General features: G+C 58.4%; 1 protein-coding gene across 13 annotated transcripts in view; it reads right to left on the bottom strand.

Annotated features, from left to right (window-relative positions):
• Positions 1–3,010: 3,010 nt before the first annotated feature.
• The window catches only part of TSPAN11 (tetraspanin 11), a 75,974-nt gene continuing 58,893 nt past the window's right edge, over positions 3,011–20,091 (bottom strand). For 4 of the 13 annotated variants that reach the window (XM_072766216.1, XM_072766212.1, XM_072766213.1 and 1 more), the window contains 6 exons: positions 18,075–18,149; positions 17,185–17,289; positions 14,194–14,352; positions 13,763–13,849; positions 12,725–12,862; positions 12,296–12,618 (listed from right to left, as the gene is read on the bottom strand). In XM_072766216.1, the coding sequence (XP_072622317.1) occupies positions 12,469–12,618; positions 12,725–12,862; positions 13,763–13,849; positions 14,194–14,352; positions 17,185–17,289; positions 18,075–18,149 (714 nt within the window). In that variant the 3' untranslated portion in view covers positions 12,296–12,468. Of the gene's footprint in view, positions 7,417–12,295; positions 12,619–12,724; positions 12,863–13,513; positions 13,579–13,762; positions 13,850–14,193; positions 14,353–17,184; positions 17,290–18,074; positions 18,150–20,091 lie in introns of those variants that run through there. The other 9 variants (XR_003234467.2, XR_012002985.1, XM_025995396.2 and 6 more) reach the window with 6 other exon arrangements.

Here is a 20,091-nt window from a genome sequence, read left to right as displayed (position 1 = left end):
TGTTCGGGTGAAGAGCACTGGTTTGGGAGCTGGAGGGTCTGAATTCTCACTGTGCGTGTGAGCCCTGGGGATCACTGAACTTGTCCTGCTTTTATCATCTGCAAAATGAGGACAATACCTATTTTACAGATTTGCTGTGAGGATTAAGTAAAACTATGTACGTAAAGGCACCCAGTTGGTTCCTGGACCAGGGTAAGTGCTTGGCAAGAAATTGGTCAGATCTGAGTTCTCAGGAGGCCCCAGACCAGAGGTGGAACCCCAGGGAAGAGCGTACCCCTGGCTGAAAGCTGGGGACACAGGAGAGTCGTCTCCTGGGGACACAGGGAGTCGGTGTATGCGGGGTGGTAGTGAGCTGTGGAGTGGAGACGTGCAGGCTGGGTGGGCAAGCTTCCCCCGTGCCTCCTTGTTGCTCTGGAATGGCAACATTCAAGACTCCACAGAAACAAGAGGAAGTCAGATTAGATGAATGTCGCTTTGAACACAGAAATATTGGCATTGCGATGCTCCCATCTAAAGCACTCAGCAAAGAGGAGGAGGCTATCGATTGAGCCATCTCATTTCTGCTTAGTGTCTTGACAGCTGTGGAGATGGACTATTGCGTGTCCTTAAGCTAACAAAAAGTGTTATGACCCTGCACGGGCCGTGCTCAGGCCAGACTCTGTGACGCTGCCTGCTGGAATCCCCCCTCTGTGGCCCTACAGACCCCACGCGGCCCCGAGCCAGCCAGGGAAAGCCTTGGGTGCTGTCCTCTTTCTTGTGGCGTCCCTGGACACAGGAGGGCAGGGGTCCGGGGGAGCAGGGCCACATAGGGGTCTGTGGCTGGGTCTGGTGGTGTGAGACTGTCGCCCAGAGATTTTCCTTCTGGTGGCTGCAGGGTAGGGTTCTAAGAGCTGGCCTTGCCCAGCATCCAGAGCAGGGCCGATGCAATGTGCAGACACAGTGCAGGGCCTACGTGCTATTTACTTATTGGCCTCAGGAAACTCCTTGCTCTCTGCCTCCCTCCTCGTGCCCCAACTGACCCCCTACCTGAATTCCCAGGAGCCCAACACATTCTCAATATGTGTCTTTTTCCCTGGAAAGGGACACTAGTTCCCGAAAGGACTCGGCCTTCTTATTTACAGCTTGGCACCTCAGGGAGACATGTTGAATTTGATCTCATCCCCAACTCGGGGTTCTCTAAATCCCAATTAGGGATCTTATGAGTTGCTTTCAGTCTATTAGAAGTCGGGTAGAAATTGCTCATGACCTCTTCAAGAATGCCCAGGCTCACAGGAACATGGCCCTTGGGGCTCAGGCTGCCCTGGGCCTGTCCTCAGTGATGCTGTTGGTACCTGCTGATGGCAGGGGATAGATGGGAGCTTTCCTCACTGCCCTCTTCACCCCTGGCCTGACCAAAGGATCCCAGTGAGTCCCTCGTGGCACCCTCTCCTTCGTGCCCAGTCCTTGCTCTGCTGGGTTTCAGCCCAGGGCAGAAGCACAAGGAAAAGGGACATAGGGGCTTCTCATGTATTTGTTTTTAAGGAGAAGGTAGTGGAATAATCTAGGCTTTTGGACCTCGTGTCTCTACCAACCCCCCCGCCTCCCGACCCGATAGCCTATTTTCAGTTGGGGAGAGGGAGTAGGAACCAGGGTCCCAGCTCAAAGTAGCCCACCTTGTGGTGACATGACAGCCTGACACTAGAGCACCTGCTGGGAAGTAGTGGCAACTGACAGGGCCAGCTGGCAGCCATCAAGGATGATGGCTTCGCATAGCTTCTCACTGCTGCCCACCTACCTGAGGTGGCCACCAGAGCCTTTTCAGACAGCAGGGATACTCACCCACTGCACTCTTGTGCAGTAGACAGGGGCCCAAAGGAATGCTTGTCCCCCCAGGCACCCTTGTGTACCTGTGTACGTGTGCACACCCATTCACAGTGATGGTAGTGGAGAGCAGATGTCTGGGTCCAACAATATGGGTGACCTCGCACGGGCCCTGGATTGGGTCCATCCCCTGCCTGAGACACAAGCTGTCAGAGGGCTACTGCTGTGATTGTTCAGGGAATGAACTCAACCGAAGGGGCCGGACACCCATGAGAGGTGGCCAGGCCTGTAGACGTCACCTGCTACATAGCAAGTGAGCTGGCCTCTTGCAGCTTCTCCCTGGCTGAGACGCTCTCACTCCCCATCTGCTTGCCCACCCCACCCTGGTCTGGCCATCTCGGAACCCCTGGAATCCAGTTTCCCCAGCTACTGTTCAGGATCACCCACTCACCCGCCCACCTCCAGCGAGTTTTCTAGACAGAAGAGTGGATGAGACAGAATGAAGGGTTTGTGTCATCACAGCATTTCCTTCTCGTAGCTCCACACAGGGCCACCTAATGCTCTCCGCTCCTCTGAATAAGATTGACGTCATTCTGCATTCGGATGCAAGAGTGTGCCGCCCTGGATTTGAGGATCGGGATGATCAGCTGAGAGCAACTGGTCTGGGTAGCAGTAGGAGTGTGTGTGTGTGTGTGTGTGTGTGTGTGTGTGTGTGTGTGTTGGGCTCCTGACACTTGGCTGGGAGCCTGAGGGCCAGCGGAGGGGGCCCTTCGCCCCGACCCCTCACCACATGCAGCGTTGCTGCAGCTAGTGTGGGGCGATGCCCGTGGCAGGACATGCAAACACGAGCTCATCAACAAAGCTGGCTGGGCAGTGTAGTGAGCGACGTGGGCACGTGGGCTGACCACGGCTGAGAGCTTTCAGAGGCGCGCAGTCCGAGCCTATTTGCTTGCAGCCAAGAGCCAGCGGCACGTATGCGTAGGCTAAGGCAAGGTCCAATCAAACAGAGAAAAGGTGAGAGTCGGCAAAAATAAGGGTAAGTGGGACCCCGATCAGTGTGGTCAGTGGGCTTCCTCGTGGGGCTCCCCCATTCCCTCCCTCTCCCCAGGACTAAGGTCCGCTTCAGCAATGTACAGTGGGTTGAAAGACATCTGATGAACTGATGGCCTGGGATTTCCCTGTGGATGAGGAAAACAGCCACAGAAGGTAGTCCTAGATACAATTCCTTTATTATCGTGCCACCTAGCAGGTGAGGCCAGGCAGGCACTGAGGCCAGTGAAGCCGAGAGGTGTGTTTACAACTACAGTGACTTCTCTATATGCAGTAAGTTAAGGCAACTTCTCAGTCTCTAGAATATTGGGACAACCCGTATCCAAAGGCCAGCTGGTTCCAGAAGCCCCCTTGGCCTTCTACTGGGCTGCCTGGAATTCCTAGTGGTACTTGCACAGGGTGTCTCTGGGGCCAAAGCAGGAAGGGAAGGGGCACATGAGAGGCTGGGGGTACAGACAGGGTGGGGGGCATTGTGCTAAACCAGAAAGTGGGGGTGATGAGAATGGAGCTGGACTCTCCCAAAGCACACAGGAGGGTGGTGGGAGAATGGGGCTGGGGACCTAATCTGTGCCCTTCCAGGAAGAGCACGCAGGCACCTGGTCTCCCAGCCATGGTCACAGAGGGCAGAGCAGGTGCTGCAAGAACGCACTGCAGGAGGGCGCGTTCGGGGCCCACTGCGATGCCTCACCCCACCCTCGCGTGGCCAGTGGGCTGGGCCCTGCTAGACCTCCCGAGGGATTCTGGGATGCTTAGGGTGATGCTCATACAAAGGAAGGTGGCAAATGTCCTTTGTGGGGAGCTCTAAAGCAGCGGTTCTCAAAGGGTGGGTCCGGGGCCAGGAGCCCCAACATCATCCAGGAACTTGTTAGAAATGCTCACTCTCTATGCTACCCCTGCAGATTTGAAGCTCTGGGGTGACACTTAGCAGTCTCCAGGTGACCTGATGCATCCTCAAGTCTGAGAACTTCTGGTTCAGACACATCACTAGCATCCCGGGCGACGTGAGTGCCACCCAGCAGTGACAGAAGATGCGTTTTCTCCTTAGCTCGTCAACCACTTCCCCCTATGCCTCCCCCACTCTCCCCAGGCCCAAAGTAGCCAGAAAGTAGAGAATATTTGCCAGGCGGAAATTGGGGTGGGTGGTGATGAACATGTTTCAGTTTGCTTCCTCTACCTCCAAACCCAGGGACAGACCAGAGTGGCTGCAGTGCACAAGGATCCCCCACCCACCCCGGGGCTGTCCTGGCCCTGCCAAGCCTGAGTGTCTGTGGCTGTGCCCAGGCTGAGCAGCCTACTGAAATTCCAGGCCATCAGCTCTGTGAGACGGAGGCTGCACTGTGCTACCCTCCAGCAGTACAGCGAGGGAAAGCTAGCTGAAGGTGGTTAACATGGGCCCCCAGGGTGGCTCTGAGTGCCTGTGACCTGAGACACCCCCCGGCCCCCAGCAGGGGGGCAGCCCTCCCAGCCCTCTGGGCCCCTAGATGTGATCTCTGCATGGGCACGAAATCCCACATGCCATGGGCAGGTTCTGATTGCTGAGGTCTGGTCTGCTCTTGCTTGGTGTCAACACTGGCACCCGAGGTGACAGGCTGGCAATTCCCCCGAGCGTGGTCCCCAGGGCCCCCACCTGCTGCCTGAGCCAGTCCACCAGGAGGCACCGGCTGTCAATCGGGAAAGGAGCCAGGCCGCTCTGCAGGTGTGTGGGGTGCCCTGGCGGTGGGGCCAGATGGATGGTTCCGTCCGATCCGGGAAGGGGGGCCAGGCCGCTGCTATTGGACAGAGAGTGCCCCCTGGGGGACCCGGTGTTTCCGAATGTCAGAATGTCAGCCAGATGGCTTCCTGCAGAGATGGAGAGCCACAGGATGCCGAGGAGCAGGGGCTCCCAGCCCAGCTTCCCTGGCTTCCATCAGCTGGGGGGTGGCAGGACAGCAGCCACTGCTACCGCCTGGCAGGTGTCTTAATTGCTCTGAGCCTTGATTTGTCACCTGTAGAGGGGGGACCAGTACCTTCTTGTTGCGATCGCCATGAGAGAGCACGTACGTGACTCACACATTCAAAGCTCACGGAAGGCCCCCGGTGACCAGCAGCATCTGCTGTGGCCCGACCTGTACAGAATGCTGCCTTCCTTCCTGGGTCCCGGCGTGCCGGGGGCCTTTTCCTTGCACACGGCTGATGACAGCTGTCCACAGGCATGCCCTTCTCTATCTGAGGAATTCATGACCATGACGTCCAAGCAGTGCCCTGGGTGCAGATCTGCATGCTCTCAGGCAGGGTGGGCACATCCTTGGCTCCGGACTCCAGCCCTCTGTGTCCTGAGCTAGAGCCTGCCATAACCTGGGCCTCCGTCTCCTCTGCCCTTGCCTCACCTCCCGGGCTGTGGGCACCAACGAGCAGGTCACCGTTCCCTAAAGCTCTGCGTTGTTCCATCTCTGCAGCTTGGGCCATCCATCCTTGGTCTGGGTGGGCCGGTGTGCAGGAGCCTTTTGCTCGCAGCCAATCCTGCCCTCAGCCAGGATGGCCTAACCCAACATGGGGGGCTGGGGCCAGTGCTACCTGCCTATCACCCTGTCTCACCTCCACAAGCCCCACTGACCTCAGTAAAGAGGGCAGTGGCTCCAGCAGGGGCCAGCAGGGGCCACAGGACACGGCCCTTCCCCTGGCATCACCACCTCCCACGGGCCCCTCCACTGGAAGAACACGGCTCTCTTTCAGGCCTCACTTGGTAAGACCTGTCAGTCTGTGACCTGGCCTTGCCGAGAGCTTGGGAGGTAGTCATTTCTCGGTTGCACGAGTCCCAGAGAATTGGAAGGCAGCAAAGATAGTCCCAGCACCCTTTCTCTCGGCCTTGGCACAGTCCGGGATTACCAGAAAGCTGGTTTCCCTGTTAATGGATTTGCAATCGCAACCCCAGGGCCCTGGGGGGCAGAGTTGCTGAGCCAGCCAGGGTTCCGACAGCCCCCAGGGGATCTCCGGGGTAGAGGAGCAATCTGCCCGGGGAAGCTGGTATTTCCTGTGCATGCGAGTAATCTGCGTTCGGAGGGCATACAATTTCTATACATCTAGGGCAGTGTCTGGGGACAGCAGTGACCTGTGTACGGAAGAGAGCACAGCCTTCACCCAGGACTGGCCCAGGTTACCAAGAGCTGCGCTCATCACCCTGGGGCTTGCCATGAATTAGAGGCAAGGGGTGACCTTTCCTGGCCTTGATGTTGGCAACAAGGGGTTGCTCCCTCATGGTCCCCAGCCCCGGAAGCTTAGGACCTGGAAGGTAAAGGAGCTGGGTGCGGGATTCCGGGACTATGAGCTACCCACTTGTGACAGTTACTTGGAGAGGGTCCCTGTGGCTGACTCCCAAGTTGACACCTGTTCTTTGGAAAACTGCCAACGTCTCTACTCTGCCTTTTCCAGAGTTTTGTTGTTGTTCCGTTCTATCTTAGTATTTAAGAAAATGGTTCCTGAAAATTCCCTGCCTGATTCAGAGAAGCAAGAGAGAACCAAAGGAGGGGACTGGATTCACTCTGGGGAGCAGAGCAAGGGCTCTGGGAGGGGCACGGTGGTGGTCATGGAGTCTGGGACTGTGGGCCCAGGAAAAGCAGGGCCCAGGGCGGAGCACCCCTCTACTCAGCACTGAGCCTTCTCAGTGGCTCCCATATTGCAGGGCCTGTGACTTGGTCTACCCAGGAAGGACTTTTCACTCCCACCCACACGAAGAGCTGGAGATCATTTAAAAACCTGGCATTCCTGAGAATCAGGCCACAGGAGATCCCTGCAGGGCCTAGTTACTGCAGGGGAGGGGGGCACAAGCCATAGTCTTCTGGGGGGATCTCTCCCAGGGATGGCTTCTGGGCAGTGCACAGGGTCCTGGGGCAGCATTTGCCTGTGACCTTACCTGCCCTGCTCCTCGCCCTGGTGGTGCCCATGCCCAGTTACCGGGGTCTCACCCCAGGCCTCTCCACTGCCAGGCCCTGTGAGAAGGAACCAGGCCAACAAGGTGCTATCTTCCAGGTGACAGGGGTGGGTCGGTGAATCAAAGGCTGGGGCTTCTGGGGGCAGAGCCCACCCTGACTGCCCCACCCCAAGCAGAGACAAGACGAGGGGTGCTCAGCACCAGTGGGGAGACGATGTGCCCCATTGGGGAGTCCCAGAGGGGCCAGAGTTTTTAGACCTTCATTCTAGCTTTTGGAGCTGGGAGGGAGCAGAGGGTGTGATTCTCACCACCCCCTGCAGTCCACGGGACCCCCACTGCTGGTGAGGGGTGCTGGTGGCTGTTTCCTGGCAGGATGCATCCTGTGCCCAGGGATCCTGGCAGTGAGCACTTGGTAGTGGAGAGAGGGGGCTGAGGGCCCCCGGCCTGGGTGGGAGCCACAGGAGCCATGGTCTTGGGCACTTGGTGGGTCTGAAGGGGCTAGGCACACAGTAGAGGGAGTTTCTAGGCAAGCTGGTGCTGACTCTGCAGGTCTGGAAGATGGGACGTGGGCACCTGTCCTTGCGAGGGGCAGTTGGCCATTAGTAAAAATGCAGCTGGAGCCTCCGGTGCAGGCAACAGGTGAGAACCATCCCACAGATCTGCCAGGTGGAGAGAGCAGAGGAGCAAAGAGCAATCAGAACCTCAGCAAGCAGCCCTCCCCAGAGTGCCCTGGAGCAGGCCTGTCACATTCGGATGCACCCATGGGCATCCTGATAAAGGCAGATTCCAACCTAGGAAGTCTGGGGTGGGCCCGAGATCCTGCGTTACCAACAAGCTGTCCACTTCTGGTCTGCGGTCCCAGATCTCCAGAGACGGGCCAATTTAACTAGATCCTGGGGGGTAGTAGTTCCGCTCCCTCACTGCTGTCTGAAACTGTCTTTCTCTAGGAGAGGTTCTGTCTGTGTTTCGCTGCTCTCAGACTCCAGAGCAACACTAAGGTTCATAGTCAGTTCTCTGGCTGAGGTACAGAAGCCACCGGGCTCTCAGAAGCGCACCCAGAGGGGTCGCCAACTCTTCCTGTTAAGCCAGCTTGGGATGCGGCACCAGGCCCAGCCCCAGCAGCCGGCCTGACAGCCCCTCCGTTGCAAGGGGCTGAACAAGGAGGCACCAGAGCACCCTGCCCAAAGCTGGGCAGTGCTAGACATTCCCCGTCCCCCTGGGGGGTCTCACTTCGCCAATCTCTAAATGCAGCACAAGAAGCTGTGGAAGTGTCAGACCCTCGAGGCCCGTGACTATGATCTTGCTGTGATAGCGATGCCATTGGATCCCAACTCCCTGCCCAGAGGGCAGAGGCACCGCAGGGGCAGCCCCATACCTGTCTTGTGGCACGTGGGCAAAGGCAATTTCCTCAAAGATACAGAATAATGCCCATCGTCCCCAAGCGCTTCTCGCCCCTTTGCCCTGCTCTCCATCCCCACAGGGCGGACGCTGGAGCCCCTGAGCACAACTCACAGCTTCCGGACTTGGTCCTAAGAGCTGTGCTAATCCACTTTCACACTCAGCCACAAGCTGAAGGCAGCCCGAGAGGCTAGCTTGTCTCCCACTGGCTTCACGCAGGTGCCATCACAGCCACCACACCCAGGGGTCATGCGGCATGCCCTGCTCCCTGGCCCTTGTGGTCTGACGGCTAACCTGTGGGGCTATCTGGATCTTTCTGGTTCTGGCTGAGGTTGGGGAGGGTTGTGGCCACACCTCCTACAGTGTGGGGTTTGTGCCAGGGACTGGGAGAGTGGAACTTGCTGGAACTTGCCCAAGTGTTCCCGGGGTGCCTCCCAAGGGAAGGCAGAGTGAGGCTGGAGGTGTATGGGCCAGACTCCCCCCAACACATGTCCACACATACAGATGGAGCTTCCCCAACACATGCAGATGGGGCAAGGATGCACTCAACATGCATGCACACGTATGCACATACACGAGCACACACACAAGCACCCTGATTCATGCCAAGGAGTAGTGGCCATCTGATCCCTGAGCGAGCACCCACGTCTCCTTCCTGAAATCAGCATCCATCGCTTTGCGTGGCCAGCACAGGGTGAGCAGAGAAAACAATTGACAGGTTGAGTGCAGGAGCAGGAGATGGCAGAGGATGGAGGATGGGGGGGCGGGGATGGCAGCGGAGGGGGCCCAGCTTGGGGCAGCGCTGCACGGGGCACAGCGCCCTCTTCTGGCAGCTGTCCAGGCACAGCATTTGCCACGGATGGGGCTCTTTTTTCACAGGGAGATGGCATTCTCTCAGTTGCTTTTGAGGTTTTTGAGCCAACACCTGATTGTTACCCAAGAGAATCAAGGAAGGGCCGGGGAGGTCCCAGGAAGCCAATCCAACATGACCTTTCAGCTTTCCCTTTTAATGACCTGCAGATCCCAATCTCAGCTGTCTTGGGAGTTTTCTCGGCTCTGCAACACGTTTCCATCCTCCAAACTGGGAATGTCCAGGTGGGAGTGCGGTAGCTTCTCTTTGGGCCTGTGTGACCTTGGGGACAGGTATATCTGTCTCTGAGCCTCAGCTCTTCCTCTATCAATAGGAAAGCCTCCAGTCTGTTCAATAGCCTTCCTTGGAGAGATTCTTTAAAAACTAGGATGACAGGACCAACACCATCACGGTTCCCCTCCTGCACCCTGAGCCTTTGATAAGCCAGGCAGTGGCCCTCCTGAGCCCTCGGAGTAAAGCCCTCCCTCCACAGCAACCAGTCAGGATTTTGCAAATTCAATTCCCTCACCCTGTCACTCTTCCCCATCTTAATTCTTCTTGTTAAGTCCCTTCAAGGTTTAATTATATATCACTTCCTCCAGGAAGCCTTCCCTGACTGCCCATGGCAGGTTATGGCCTCCTATATGCTCCCCCAAGCCCTGGGTTGCACACGTGCAGAGTGCCTCTGCCTGCATGTGACAACCCATGCTCTATGTGTCTCCTCTCTTGAGTGAAAGCTTCCTGGGAGAAGGGACCACATCCTGCCTGCTGGTGGCCCCGGCACTAGGCTTGGCACCTGACATAGAGCAGCTCTCATTACAAAGCTGACAATGGAGGCTCAGCCCTCAGCATCCTCTGCACAGCCCCTGGGTGGGAGGCTTCCAGAGTGTGTGTGTGAGCAGGGTGGTAGGAAAAGGATGAGCCACTACATCCTTTCTAGACAGAAGCTTCCCTGCCAGAGTATGCTGGAAATTAGCTTCCAAAGTTATCTCAAGGTGGAGTGTCTCCAGAGTCTACCCACAGTAGAACACAGAGCCTCAGGACTGGGGTCCTCACTGGCTCTGCCATGGTGGCCATGTGACCTTTAGCCAGTGACCACATTGCTGGGCTTGGTGTCTTCAGATGTACACAAAGAGGGGGGGGGGGGCGCACAGTGTTCTCTACCCTGGTGCACACTGGAATCCCTGGAGGGCTTTAAAAAATACCCAAGGCCAGGCCTCATCTCAGAAAGTCCGAGTCTGAATCTGTGAAGTTGGGCCTTATTGTCACGTGCAGCTGGGGCTGCCAGCACTGGCCTAGGTACCTTGTAAGGTCCTTCCAGAACGCAGAGTGATTCGGAGGTATCTCAAGACCCCCATCATCCCTTTCAGGTCTGAACATCCTGAGTAGTGAGCGATGTGCCTGGGGTGGACACAGGGGCCTTGCAGGGTCTGGCTGATAGGAGCGCCTGGCAGCAGCATGGAAGGGATGAGTGTGCCCATCGTGTGCGGGGCACCCGGCTTCAGTGGGCCGGCCGGCGTCCAACCTCTGCGGCAACCTGCAGGCACAGACAGCTCCGTGCTCAACTGGGACCACTGCCAGAGAGTTCCAATTGTTAACGGATTCTCCAGTCTGCCTCCTTGGAAACTCCACCTGTTGTTCCTATCTGTCCTCTGGTATCCCCAGAGTGTCCCCTTGCTCCCCAACATGCCTGCCTTTGGGTATTTAAGGACTGTGATGGTTCCCTCTCCTCCCTGGCCCCTGACCTTCCCCTGGTCCCTGACCCTCCGGTGCCCTGTGGCTCCTGTCACTCACGCGGGCCAGCGTTCTCAGCCTGGCTGCACACTGGACCCACCAGGGAGCTTTACAAGGATGCTGATACCTGGCCGTGGGCCCCAGATGATGTGACTAAATTATGCTGGGGTGTAGCCTGGGTCTTGGGCAGTTCTGACGCTGGCCAGGTGGTCCCCAGGTGCAGGCAAGGTTGAAACCTGCTGCCGTGGGGGCTCTGCGGAGATCCTGTGTCCCTCCAGGCCACCACCATCTCTCCTAAGTATATCAGCGCCTGGTCCGCGCACATCCATGGGGCCACAAGTGACATGTCGCCAAATATCTGCAATCAGGGTTTGTTCTGTTAGCCACATTTTCTGCTTGGTGTTGAGAGCATTCACGAGACATGCTGTGATGTTCTAGAATATTGCAGCACGTGAGTCTCACTGAGGCAGGGTCCTTACCAAAAATCACAGAACCTGAGAGCCCCAACAACCAACTCAACCAGAGCGGCTCCTCCTCGTGTCTAATACCCAGGCTCCTATGTGGGATTTCCACAGATTAGAGAAGTCTATCACTTCACGGGAGACTTGAAAAATATCCAACTCCTCCATTTTATAGGAAGGAAGCCTGAGGCTCAGAGAGGGAACGTGACTTCCTCAAGGTCACGTGAGAAGCGGGGAGGCCCTCTGACCTCTCCTCGGGTCCTGGAGACCAGGGGCACAGGACACTGCCTTTTAGCCTGCTGAGGATTGGGGATCTTTGCAGGGCCAGGCCGGACATGTGTGGGGAAGGTGTCCGGTGCCCACTCCGGGGATCAGGACTGAGCCTGGGGCCCGCCAGGTGGCCAACCTGGACTCGGCCAGCTGAGTTCCAGCATCGGCCAGCAGAGGGAGCTGTGACCGAGGCTTGGCTGCCCAGGGCCAGCGGAGCAGAAGGGCACAAGCTGGGCGACGGGCGAGGGGCGGGGTCCACGGCGTGGCCGGGGCAGCCCCTCTGGGGGCTCTGAGCGAGCAGCGCCTCCACAGCAAGCTGCGCAGGACCAAGGGGTCATGGGGGTACGACAGCATGCCCTCCCCTCCCCGGGCAGTGCTCCCACCCCTGCCTATTTCACTTTGACCTCAGGCTTGGGGCCAGGCAGGCCCACCCCCTGCCCTGGGGGTCACTGGCCCTGTCTTCAGCCTCTCCAGGCTCCCCCAGGCCCGGGAGGCCAGGAGGAAGGGGATGGAGTGTGGTCCAGACCTGGTCAGTGTGCACCCAGAGCAGGCCCCTCACACCTGAAGGAGACGGCAGGTTTCTGGAAACAAGTTATCCAGGAGCTGCAGCACACAGTTGCCCCTTCCTCACCCCCAGTGGCGCCTCCTCAGCTCACTCTGTGGGGCAGAAGGCCTGCGCCAGAGAAGTGCCAAAGGGGGCCTGCTGATGCCATGCGGGGCTTCTGGCCTGCGTGCCAACTGTTGGAGATGGGGCAAGCTGCTCTGGCCAGGAAACAACTTTCCGAGAAGGCTTTTTTTTTGAGAGACAATGTGCCCACATGGAAATGAATAAAATAATGAAGGGTACCATTTATTGAACACCTGCTATCTGCTCAGCGACGAGCCAAGTGATTTACATATATATTGCTAATCCTCTCACCAAACTAGGTATAATTAGCCCCATTTTACAAACAAGGAACTGAGGCCTAGAGATGGCGTAACTAGCCCTGGGTTGCCTGCTACCCCCTACCCCCCGGCCTCCAGCGGGTAGAGCCCCGGATGCACAGACCTACGTGCCCAGGCCGTGCGGTGATCTGGAAGGAGCCCACACTGGCGGGCTCTCGGAGCCAGCTGCTGCTACCGCCCTCCGCTTCTCTTTCCATGGGACTCTGTGTTGGAGGGCGGGTGGGATTGGGGAAAGCAAACATCACAAGTCAGGAGGCTTGGGGACCAGTTCAGGAGATGACACCCTTGGTCTTTTCTCAGGGTCCCAACCTTCTGATCCGAGGAATGGGAGAACGAGGACACGCCTGGCCTGGGTGTGTGGTGGCAGGAACAGAAAGCGCCTGAAACTGCTCCGAGGTCTACAGATAGCCTGGTAAACCACCACTTCTGCTTGCGGGGAGGCCTTCCCTGTTGAGCACAGTGAGTGTGTCATGCTCATGACCTCATTCTTGTCTAGACCTTCTGTTGCACGGCTGGGGGAAATCCATCCATTTTGTGGATGGAGCTGTGAGGCAGGCAGGGACGTGGCTGCTCTACGCCCAGAGCCCAGAGGATCTCCCGGCCTCTAACCGCCACCCCCCACCCCTCAGGGCTGGTAGTCCTGGTGCGGTATGGGAAGGGCGGGTCGGCACTGCGCTCCCTCTGGAACTTGCTATGCCAGGCAAGGTGGCCACACAGGGCCCAGCCCCAGGGTGCCCCTCCTGAATCCTCTCTACCGACCCTGGACTGGAGCGACTGTGAGACTACCAGTGACTTCCTGGGTGTAGCAGGGAGGCGGGTGGAGCAGGGACACAGCAGAAGGCATTGCTCAGAGCAGAGAGCTGGGCATACAGGGAGTGTACATCCACGGGCAGGCATGTGTGTGAACACACACACCGGGGAATGAGTGCAGGTGCATGCACACACACACACACATGCACCAGCACACCTGAACACATACCCGTGCACACAGTGCCACGTACACCTAGATGCATGCGGATGACCCATGGCCTCACACCTACCCCAGCAGGCTGCACACACACACACCCGCGTGCACACACACAGGCAGCATGCACATACCTGAGCTCACACTCACACTCCTCAAGTTGGGCCCCAGGGCCCCCAGGTATTTTCCTTCATCTTTTCTGGGGAAGAGAGTGACCATGTGATTCAGGCTTGGCTGCCGAGGGAAGGTGGCAGAGGAGGAGGAGAGGGCGGGGCAGCACGTGGGAGTGCAGAGGGCAGTGATCTGCGATGCCCACCGAGGGGAGAGGGGTTCACAGCTCTGCTAGACCACCCCTGTCCTTATCTGCCCTGCCTCCAACTCACCTGCAGACAAGCCACCCCGATGCCCACCGCCCCCATGAGCAGTAGGTGGTCAGCCAAGAACTGCTCCAGCTTGGTGATGCAGCCTCCCTGTAAGGTAAGGGCAGGTTACTCACGGTGGTCCAGAGGTGGGCGAGGCTGGGGCAGGAAGGGCTGGTGGGGGTGCTGCATCCACCCGGCTGAGGGCAGGCCAGAGGCTTAAAGGGCCTGGTCCAGCATTTCAATGGCCCACAGGCTTCTTGAGTGACCCAGGGGCATGCCATGGTGTCCCAGGATCTCCCAGGGCTTTGTGGAGACCATTGAAAGCCAGCGAATAGGTGTTTCCTGCATCCCCCCTCCCGGCACCTCTGCCCAAGCCTGCCTCTCGTGGGGGGTGGGGGTGCTCCTGGATGGCCAGGGCCATGGCGGAGCTCGGCTGGAGCTTGGGCACTCACCTCCACCTTGTAGATGTTGGAGGGATGGACCCGCTGGCCACAGCGCACCACCACCGTCTTGCAGCAGCTGTCCGGCACCCGGCGGCCCTCGGCCTCCCGAGACAGGATGTACGCGCTGTGCTGCCAGTCGGCAGAGCTGTTACTCCCGCAGCACTTGAACTGGAAGAGAGACAGATGCTGAGGGCCAGGGGCCTGGGGCTCCTCCAGCACCTCCGTGTCTGGGCTGCAGGACTCATTATTCAAATATTAACCCATCCCCTCTTTGTTCTCCCTGTGATTTTTCCTTTGCCTATTATGCGTAGTGTGCTGGTCTCTTTGAGGCCCTTCTCTCCAGGCAGGTGCAGAAGCTGACTGTGAGACACCTGCTGGCTACCTTCTGTCCACCCAAGTCCTGTAAGGAGATCATGCTCGGAGTTCTGAGGGCAGGGAGGGTCTGTGAGAAGATGCATGGGGAGTAGAAGCAGTTGGGTCCCTGAGACAGTGGGGCTGTGCACCCCGGGCAGAGCCCAGGGCAGGGCCAAGACCATGTGGGAGTGTTTTCCTAGTCACCCAGGGAAGCAGGACCCCAGGGGCAGGGACCTCGCCTTGCCTCAGAGGTTCCTGGGCCCTCATTCAACCCTTTGAAGCCTCAGAGCCCTCAGACCAACAGGAACACAGAGGGTGTCCCAGAGCCCAGGACAGGCAGGTCAGTGTTGACCAGAGGGGCGGTGTCAGTGCTGGATAAGACAGGTGGGCTTCTGCTCTGCTCCAGGGCAGGACAGCTCCAGCCCGGGGCCCCGGGGATGCAACAGGACACTGCTTCTCTCTTGCCTTTCTGAGTTGAGGGACCAAGTCCCCATGTGAGCCACAGAGCCAGCTGGGTGAGGCTGTCTGTGTGGGGGTGCAGGCAGCGTGGGAGGTACGTTCAGTACAGTTAACGAGGGTGTGTTAGGCACCTACTACGTGCCAGGAGTGAAGCCGGCCCTGGCTCTTGCGTCAGCCACCTGGTTCCTGGCTTTCTGACGCTTCTCTGGAGCTAGGACAGACCCGGGGAGACGTGTGTAGCTCAGAGGAAGGGGCGAGTGACTCCGTTCACAAGCCTGGAAAGGCCCCACAAGGAAGAGGAGGAGCCCTGAGGAGGCAGGCAGGATGGAACAGCACCTGGGGCTGGGAATAGCACGGTGTGTGCGAGGAGTCACGTGGGATTATACTTCTGTGTGGCCCTTGGACAGGTTACTTGCCCTCTCTGGGCTTCAGTTTTGGCACTTGTAAATGGGGCTGATGAGGGACCTCAGTCTGGTGTGTGAGGACCGTGAGAAGTTATTCTATAAAGCCTGGAGAAGAGGGTCCTGCAGGGCTGAGCAGTTAGTAGGAGACACCCTCTCCTACGATGATCGTTTTGTGAGTACATGTGGGTGAGGCATGCGGGTGCCATTTGTGTACTGGGGTGCAGCCCGCGGCCCAGATGCTGGCCCTGGCCTGAAGCCGCTGCCCCCTTGAGGCTGCTTCCTCAGGCCTAGCTGCAGGCTGGGCCTGAGGTCCCTCGTGCACCTCTGGTTCTAACTGTGGCTGGCACGTGTGAGGTGGCGGCCGTGTGCCCTGGTGCCCACGGAGGCCCTGGGCAGTGGCGGACACTGGCTCCCATGGTGCCCTTCCTCATGCTGTTCCCTCCCTCCCTAGGCAAGCCCAGGACCTCCTTCCTGGTCCCCCAGGTGGCCTCCCCAGCTCTGTTCTCCACTCAGGGCCCTCCCAGCCTGGTGCTGGGTGCCGCTGCCGGCTCTGTGTCAGGCTCCCAGCGTGAGGCGCCGAGGGCAGGGACCAGATCCTCACTCGGGAGGCCCAACAAGTGCAGACCTAGCCTTGGACAGGGCTGCCCCACAGGGTGTGTGCAGGCAAAGCGTGTGGGTGTGGATGGGTGTCCCTATGTCACGGGTGCCCTGAGCCACTGTAGCCAAGGACAAGAGACCACTCCATGCAGAGCTTACTGGGAGCTAAGCCAGTCCTGGGGAGATGGGGAGGGTGCCTCCCCCACTCAACTAAGATGCCCCTAAAGCTCAGAGCCCCACCAACCTCTGCTCTGCTTACTTGCCTGCTATTCCTGGCAAAAAAGACCAAGGCTTCAGGCCCAGGGTGGGGTCTGCAGACACAGAGCACAGACAGGCTAAGGGTGAGGGTGGAGTGGCAGGGAGAAGGGAGACCCCAGCGCATAGGCAGAGCTTCCTCAGATTTTCAGACATGGAGCCATCAGGATCCTGGAGCCACAGTGTCCAACAGAACTTTCTACAGTGACAGAAATGCCTTTTATGTGTGCTGTCCAATTTGGTGACTAACCACGTAAGGTTATTAGGCACTGCAGTGTGGTTAGTGACTGAGGAACTGGTATTTATGTGAAACAAATTTACATAATCACACACAGCTAGTGATCACCACAGTGATCTGAGGTCTGAGGTCCACTTGCCCCTTCTCTACCTCAGGCAGGAGTGTGGGTGTCGCTGGGAGAATTTGCTGAGTGTCTTCATAGACAGGAGAGACCGTCCTTCTGCCCCACGCTCACAACTGGGAAGTTCTTACAGTGGCCTAACTGAAATACCTCCACTCCTCAGGGACCGTGGCTGTCTGCACCCAGAGGAGGAAGCAGGCAGCCTTGTTGATGGAAAGATCCCGGATCCTGGCCAGGAGATGGGCCAGCCAGCTTGCTGCCCACCGGGGCCTGGCGGGGAAAGGCATAGGGGCGGTGCTTGGAGGAGGCAGTTGGCAGGGAGCTGGGGTGGGAGAGCAGGACACAGGACGGGGAGGACAGAGCGAGGTTCAGTATGCAGTTTTCACAGTGGGGTGGACTTCTCCATATGTGATTATACTGAGTGCTCCACACGCACTATGAGGCTGCATTTTAGAGGCCAGTGTGGCTCAGAGAAGGTAAGTAACCTGTCCAGGGCTACACGGACAGAAGGATGGAGTCGGGATTTGAACCCACGTCTGCAGGGGCTTCGAGCCCATGGGGCAGGTGCTTACGTCCTGCTGGAGGCGGTCCACTGACAAGGTGATGTCCACAGCTCCGGGCTGCCTGTAGTTCTCAGCCAGGGTCCGGGTCAAGTGCTGCTTCAGTTCCTCGCTGAGCTAGAGAGCGGGGAGGGGAGGCGGCCTCAGTGGAAGCACCCAGCCTGGTCCCACGCCCCCGGCCCCTCCTAACCAAGCCGGGAGGGAGGAGTGGGAGGCTGCGCAGGAGTTCACGGGGCGGGGGGGGTGGGAGGCTGCAGAAGCCGGAGCCCTGACAGGTGCCAGGCAGAGCTGAGAGGCTGGTGGGGGAGGCCCGGCTCAAAGCTGGTGGCAGGGCAAGGAGGCCGGGCACAGGGGCGCTTTTAAATCTGTTTTCATTAGATGATGAGGAAATATTAAAAATATTTACAACTGTTACCCTGCAGGCACCCATCGGTTGTACGGGTGCTGGCTTACAATAACCAATGTGTCATCTGTCTCACCCTGGTCGTGGTCTCAAGCCCCTGATTCCCAGAACCTGGTGGGAGGGCACCTGACTGGCCACTTCGTCCTTGTCCGAGGCAGGCAGGCAGGCCCCATCCCCGGCCTTTCTCCTTGGATGCCCGCCAGCTGGACTCATCCTCTGCCTCTGCTGAGAAGGGGAGAGGGGCCGCCCCACTTCCCATGGGGCATTCCCACTCCCTGACTCCCACGCCGCACACCAGCATCAACAGATGGGGTGGAGAATCGCTGGATGCGGGCCAAGACGTAGGACCCAGATGTGCCTAGGATTGTGGGTGCTGGAGAGACAAGGCCCCCCCGTGTGTCAGGGCCCTAGCTCCCCCATACCTATGCACCCTGCCCTGTGCTGGTGCCCCCGTGAGGGGTGCTGATGGGGAACGTAGCAGGAGGATGCTTGCACTCACCCTCTGGTAGTACATGTGCGCCAGGACCCCCGCCACCAGCTCAACCAGGAAGATCACCAGTAACAGGCAGAAATACTAGGAGAAAGGAGTGAAGGTGGTCACCACCAGCATCAGGCCCGGGCGGGCAGACGGCACTTCAGGACTTCTAGGCCGAGAACTACAGTCTCCCCAAAGCAGCGGGAGAGGTGGGGCGACCTGCGAGGGACCCCATCACCCATACCATCTGCCTCGTCTTCCCAGCAGCTCTGGGTAGCCTCACCTTTCCTGGCTGCTGGTATGGAGTCTCCATACACCCCTTCACCTCCTGGTCTACCGTCAGTTCGTTAACCCATCCACCTGTCCAATGCTTATTAAATACCTCCTATGGGCCAGGTATCCTAAGTAAGACAGTTACGTCCCTCAGAGTTATTGGTGGGAGGGAGGGGGCACAGATAAATAATTACAATGCTGTGCTACAAATATTACAATGGGATAAGCCCTAGAAATGATGGGTGGTCCTAGGTGGGGGAGGGCAGTCTGAGAAGGCTTCCTGGAGGAGTTGACACCTGAATGGCATCTCTGAGGATGAGCTCCCAGGTGGAGAAGGCAGGAAGCGTGTGCCAGGCAGAGGGGAGAGCATGTGGGAAGCCTGGAGGGGGCAGACGGTGGTGGAGAGAGCAGAAGAGGCTGTGAGTGTCGGGGTGGCTGGCAAGAACCAAGGCTCAGGAAATTGTAAAGGCACGTGGCCTAGGAAGGGCATTGGTGTGTCTTCAAGCCCTTCATGGCCCTGCACAGGGTTCTAAACTCCTGTTGCCACCACTGCCTGGCCTCAAGGCTCGGGGCTGCTCTGCACGCTTCACAGCCTGCTGGCTGGCTTCCCGGCTGTGCTCTCTTGCTCCCACCGGGTTTTACAGTCAGGAGGCTCCGGGACACTGTTCCATCCGCAGGTCAGAGATGCATGTCAGGCCCACGTGGCCAAGCTGGGGACAGGGAGGAAGAGAGGAAGCAGGCTACAGGCAGGGGAGAGGGAATGAGGGGGAAGGCAGTGGAGTGCTGCTGCCTCCTCTGGGGGAGCCCAGCCTCTACCCATGCTCAGTGGTTAGTGACATCTCCCAGGCACCGCCTGTCCCATCTGGCCATGGTCACTGATATCTCTGGATTGCAGGAGAGAGCTCAGCCTATGACTGAGCCCCAAAACTCCAGGGCTCATCAAATAGGGGAAGGGATGCAAGCAGGTGGGTCTGTGAATGGGAAGAAGGCGAGGGGCAGGCCAGATGGGTAGGCCAGATGGGTGGCTGTCGGGCCAGTTCAGGGGTGAGGGGAGTTCATGCAGGGGCCTTGACTGACTATCTCAGCCCAGCATGAAACCTGGCATTGGGCAGGACTTAAACACAGAGGGAGGAGAGGGTATTCCTATTCACGAAGAACATTCCTTCCAGGGGCAAGGCTTCCTTCCAAGGTAAGTCAATAGTGCCCCTAGCCCCCAGCCATTTTATTGAGCCCATGGTCTCCTGAGCTCAGCACTGGCTACCATCAGGGGTGAGGGAAGCTTTCCTGGACCTGAATGATGGTGGCAGGCCTGCCCTTCTCATCTATGGGGCCTAAGGCAAGAGTACAAATGGGAGTCCCTGGTACCCCCTTCTCCACCTGCTCCAAGCTCAGGGCCATACCAGAGAAGGCCTCTGGCCCACCTGTCCAAGCTCAGTCCATCCCCTGCCAGGATCCACATACCCCACCCCTGCCACCACCCCTGGGGGGAGAATGTGGTGAGTTTGAGGGACACAGCCACCTTGTCACCTCTATGCGGGCTCTGGATGGAGGCTCACGCTGTCCACTAGCTCCTAGTCTAGAATGAGGAAGGGAGCTGCATGTCCCACGAGGGCATATTCCCTGGGCCTCATGGACTTCTTATGCCACAGGCGGGGTTAGAGGAAGGAGGGCCCCATGTGCCCGGGGCTGTGACAGGTGTGGGATGGTGTCCAGGTGAGCCAAGGCAGGAGGCTGACAAAAAGGTCTGTGGAGGGGCTCTCTCTGCTTG

The sequence above is a fragment of the Vulpes vulpes genome, chromosome 8 (assembly GCF_048418805.1).
Source record: "Vulpes vulpes isolate BD-2025 chromosome 8, VulVul3, whole genome shotgun sequence".
Classification (NCBI taxonomy): Eukaryota; Metazoa; Chordata; class Mammalia; order Carnivora; family Canidae; genus Vulpes; species Vulpes vulpes.
Note: the sequence above shows the minus strand (reverse complement) of the source record. Positions and strands in the feature narration are given on the sequence as shown.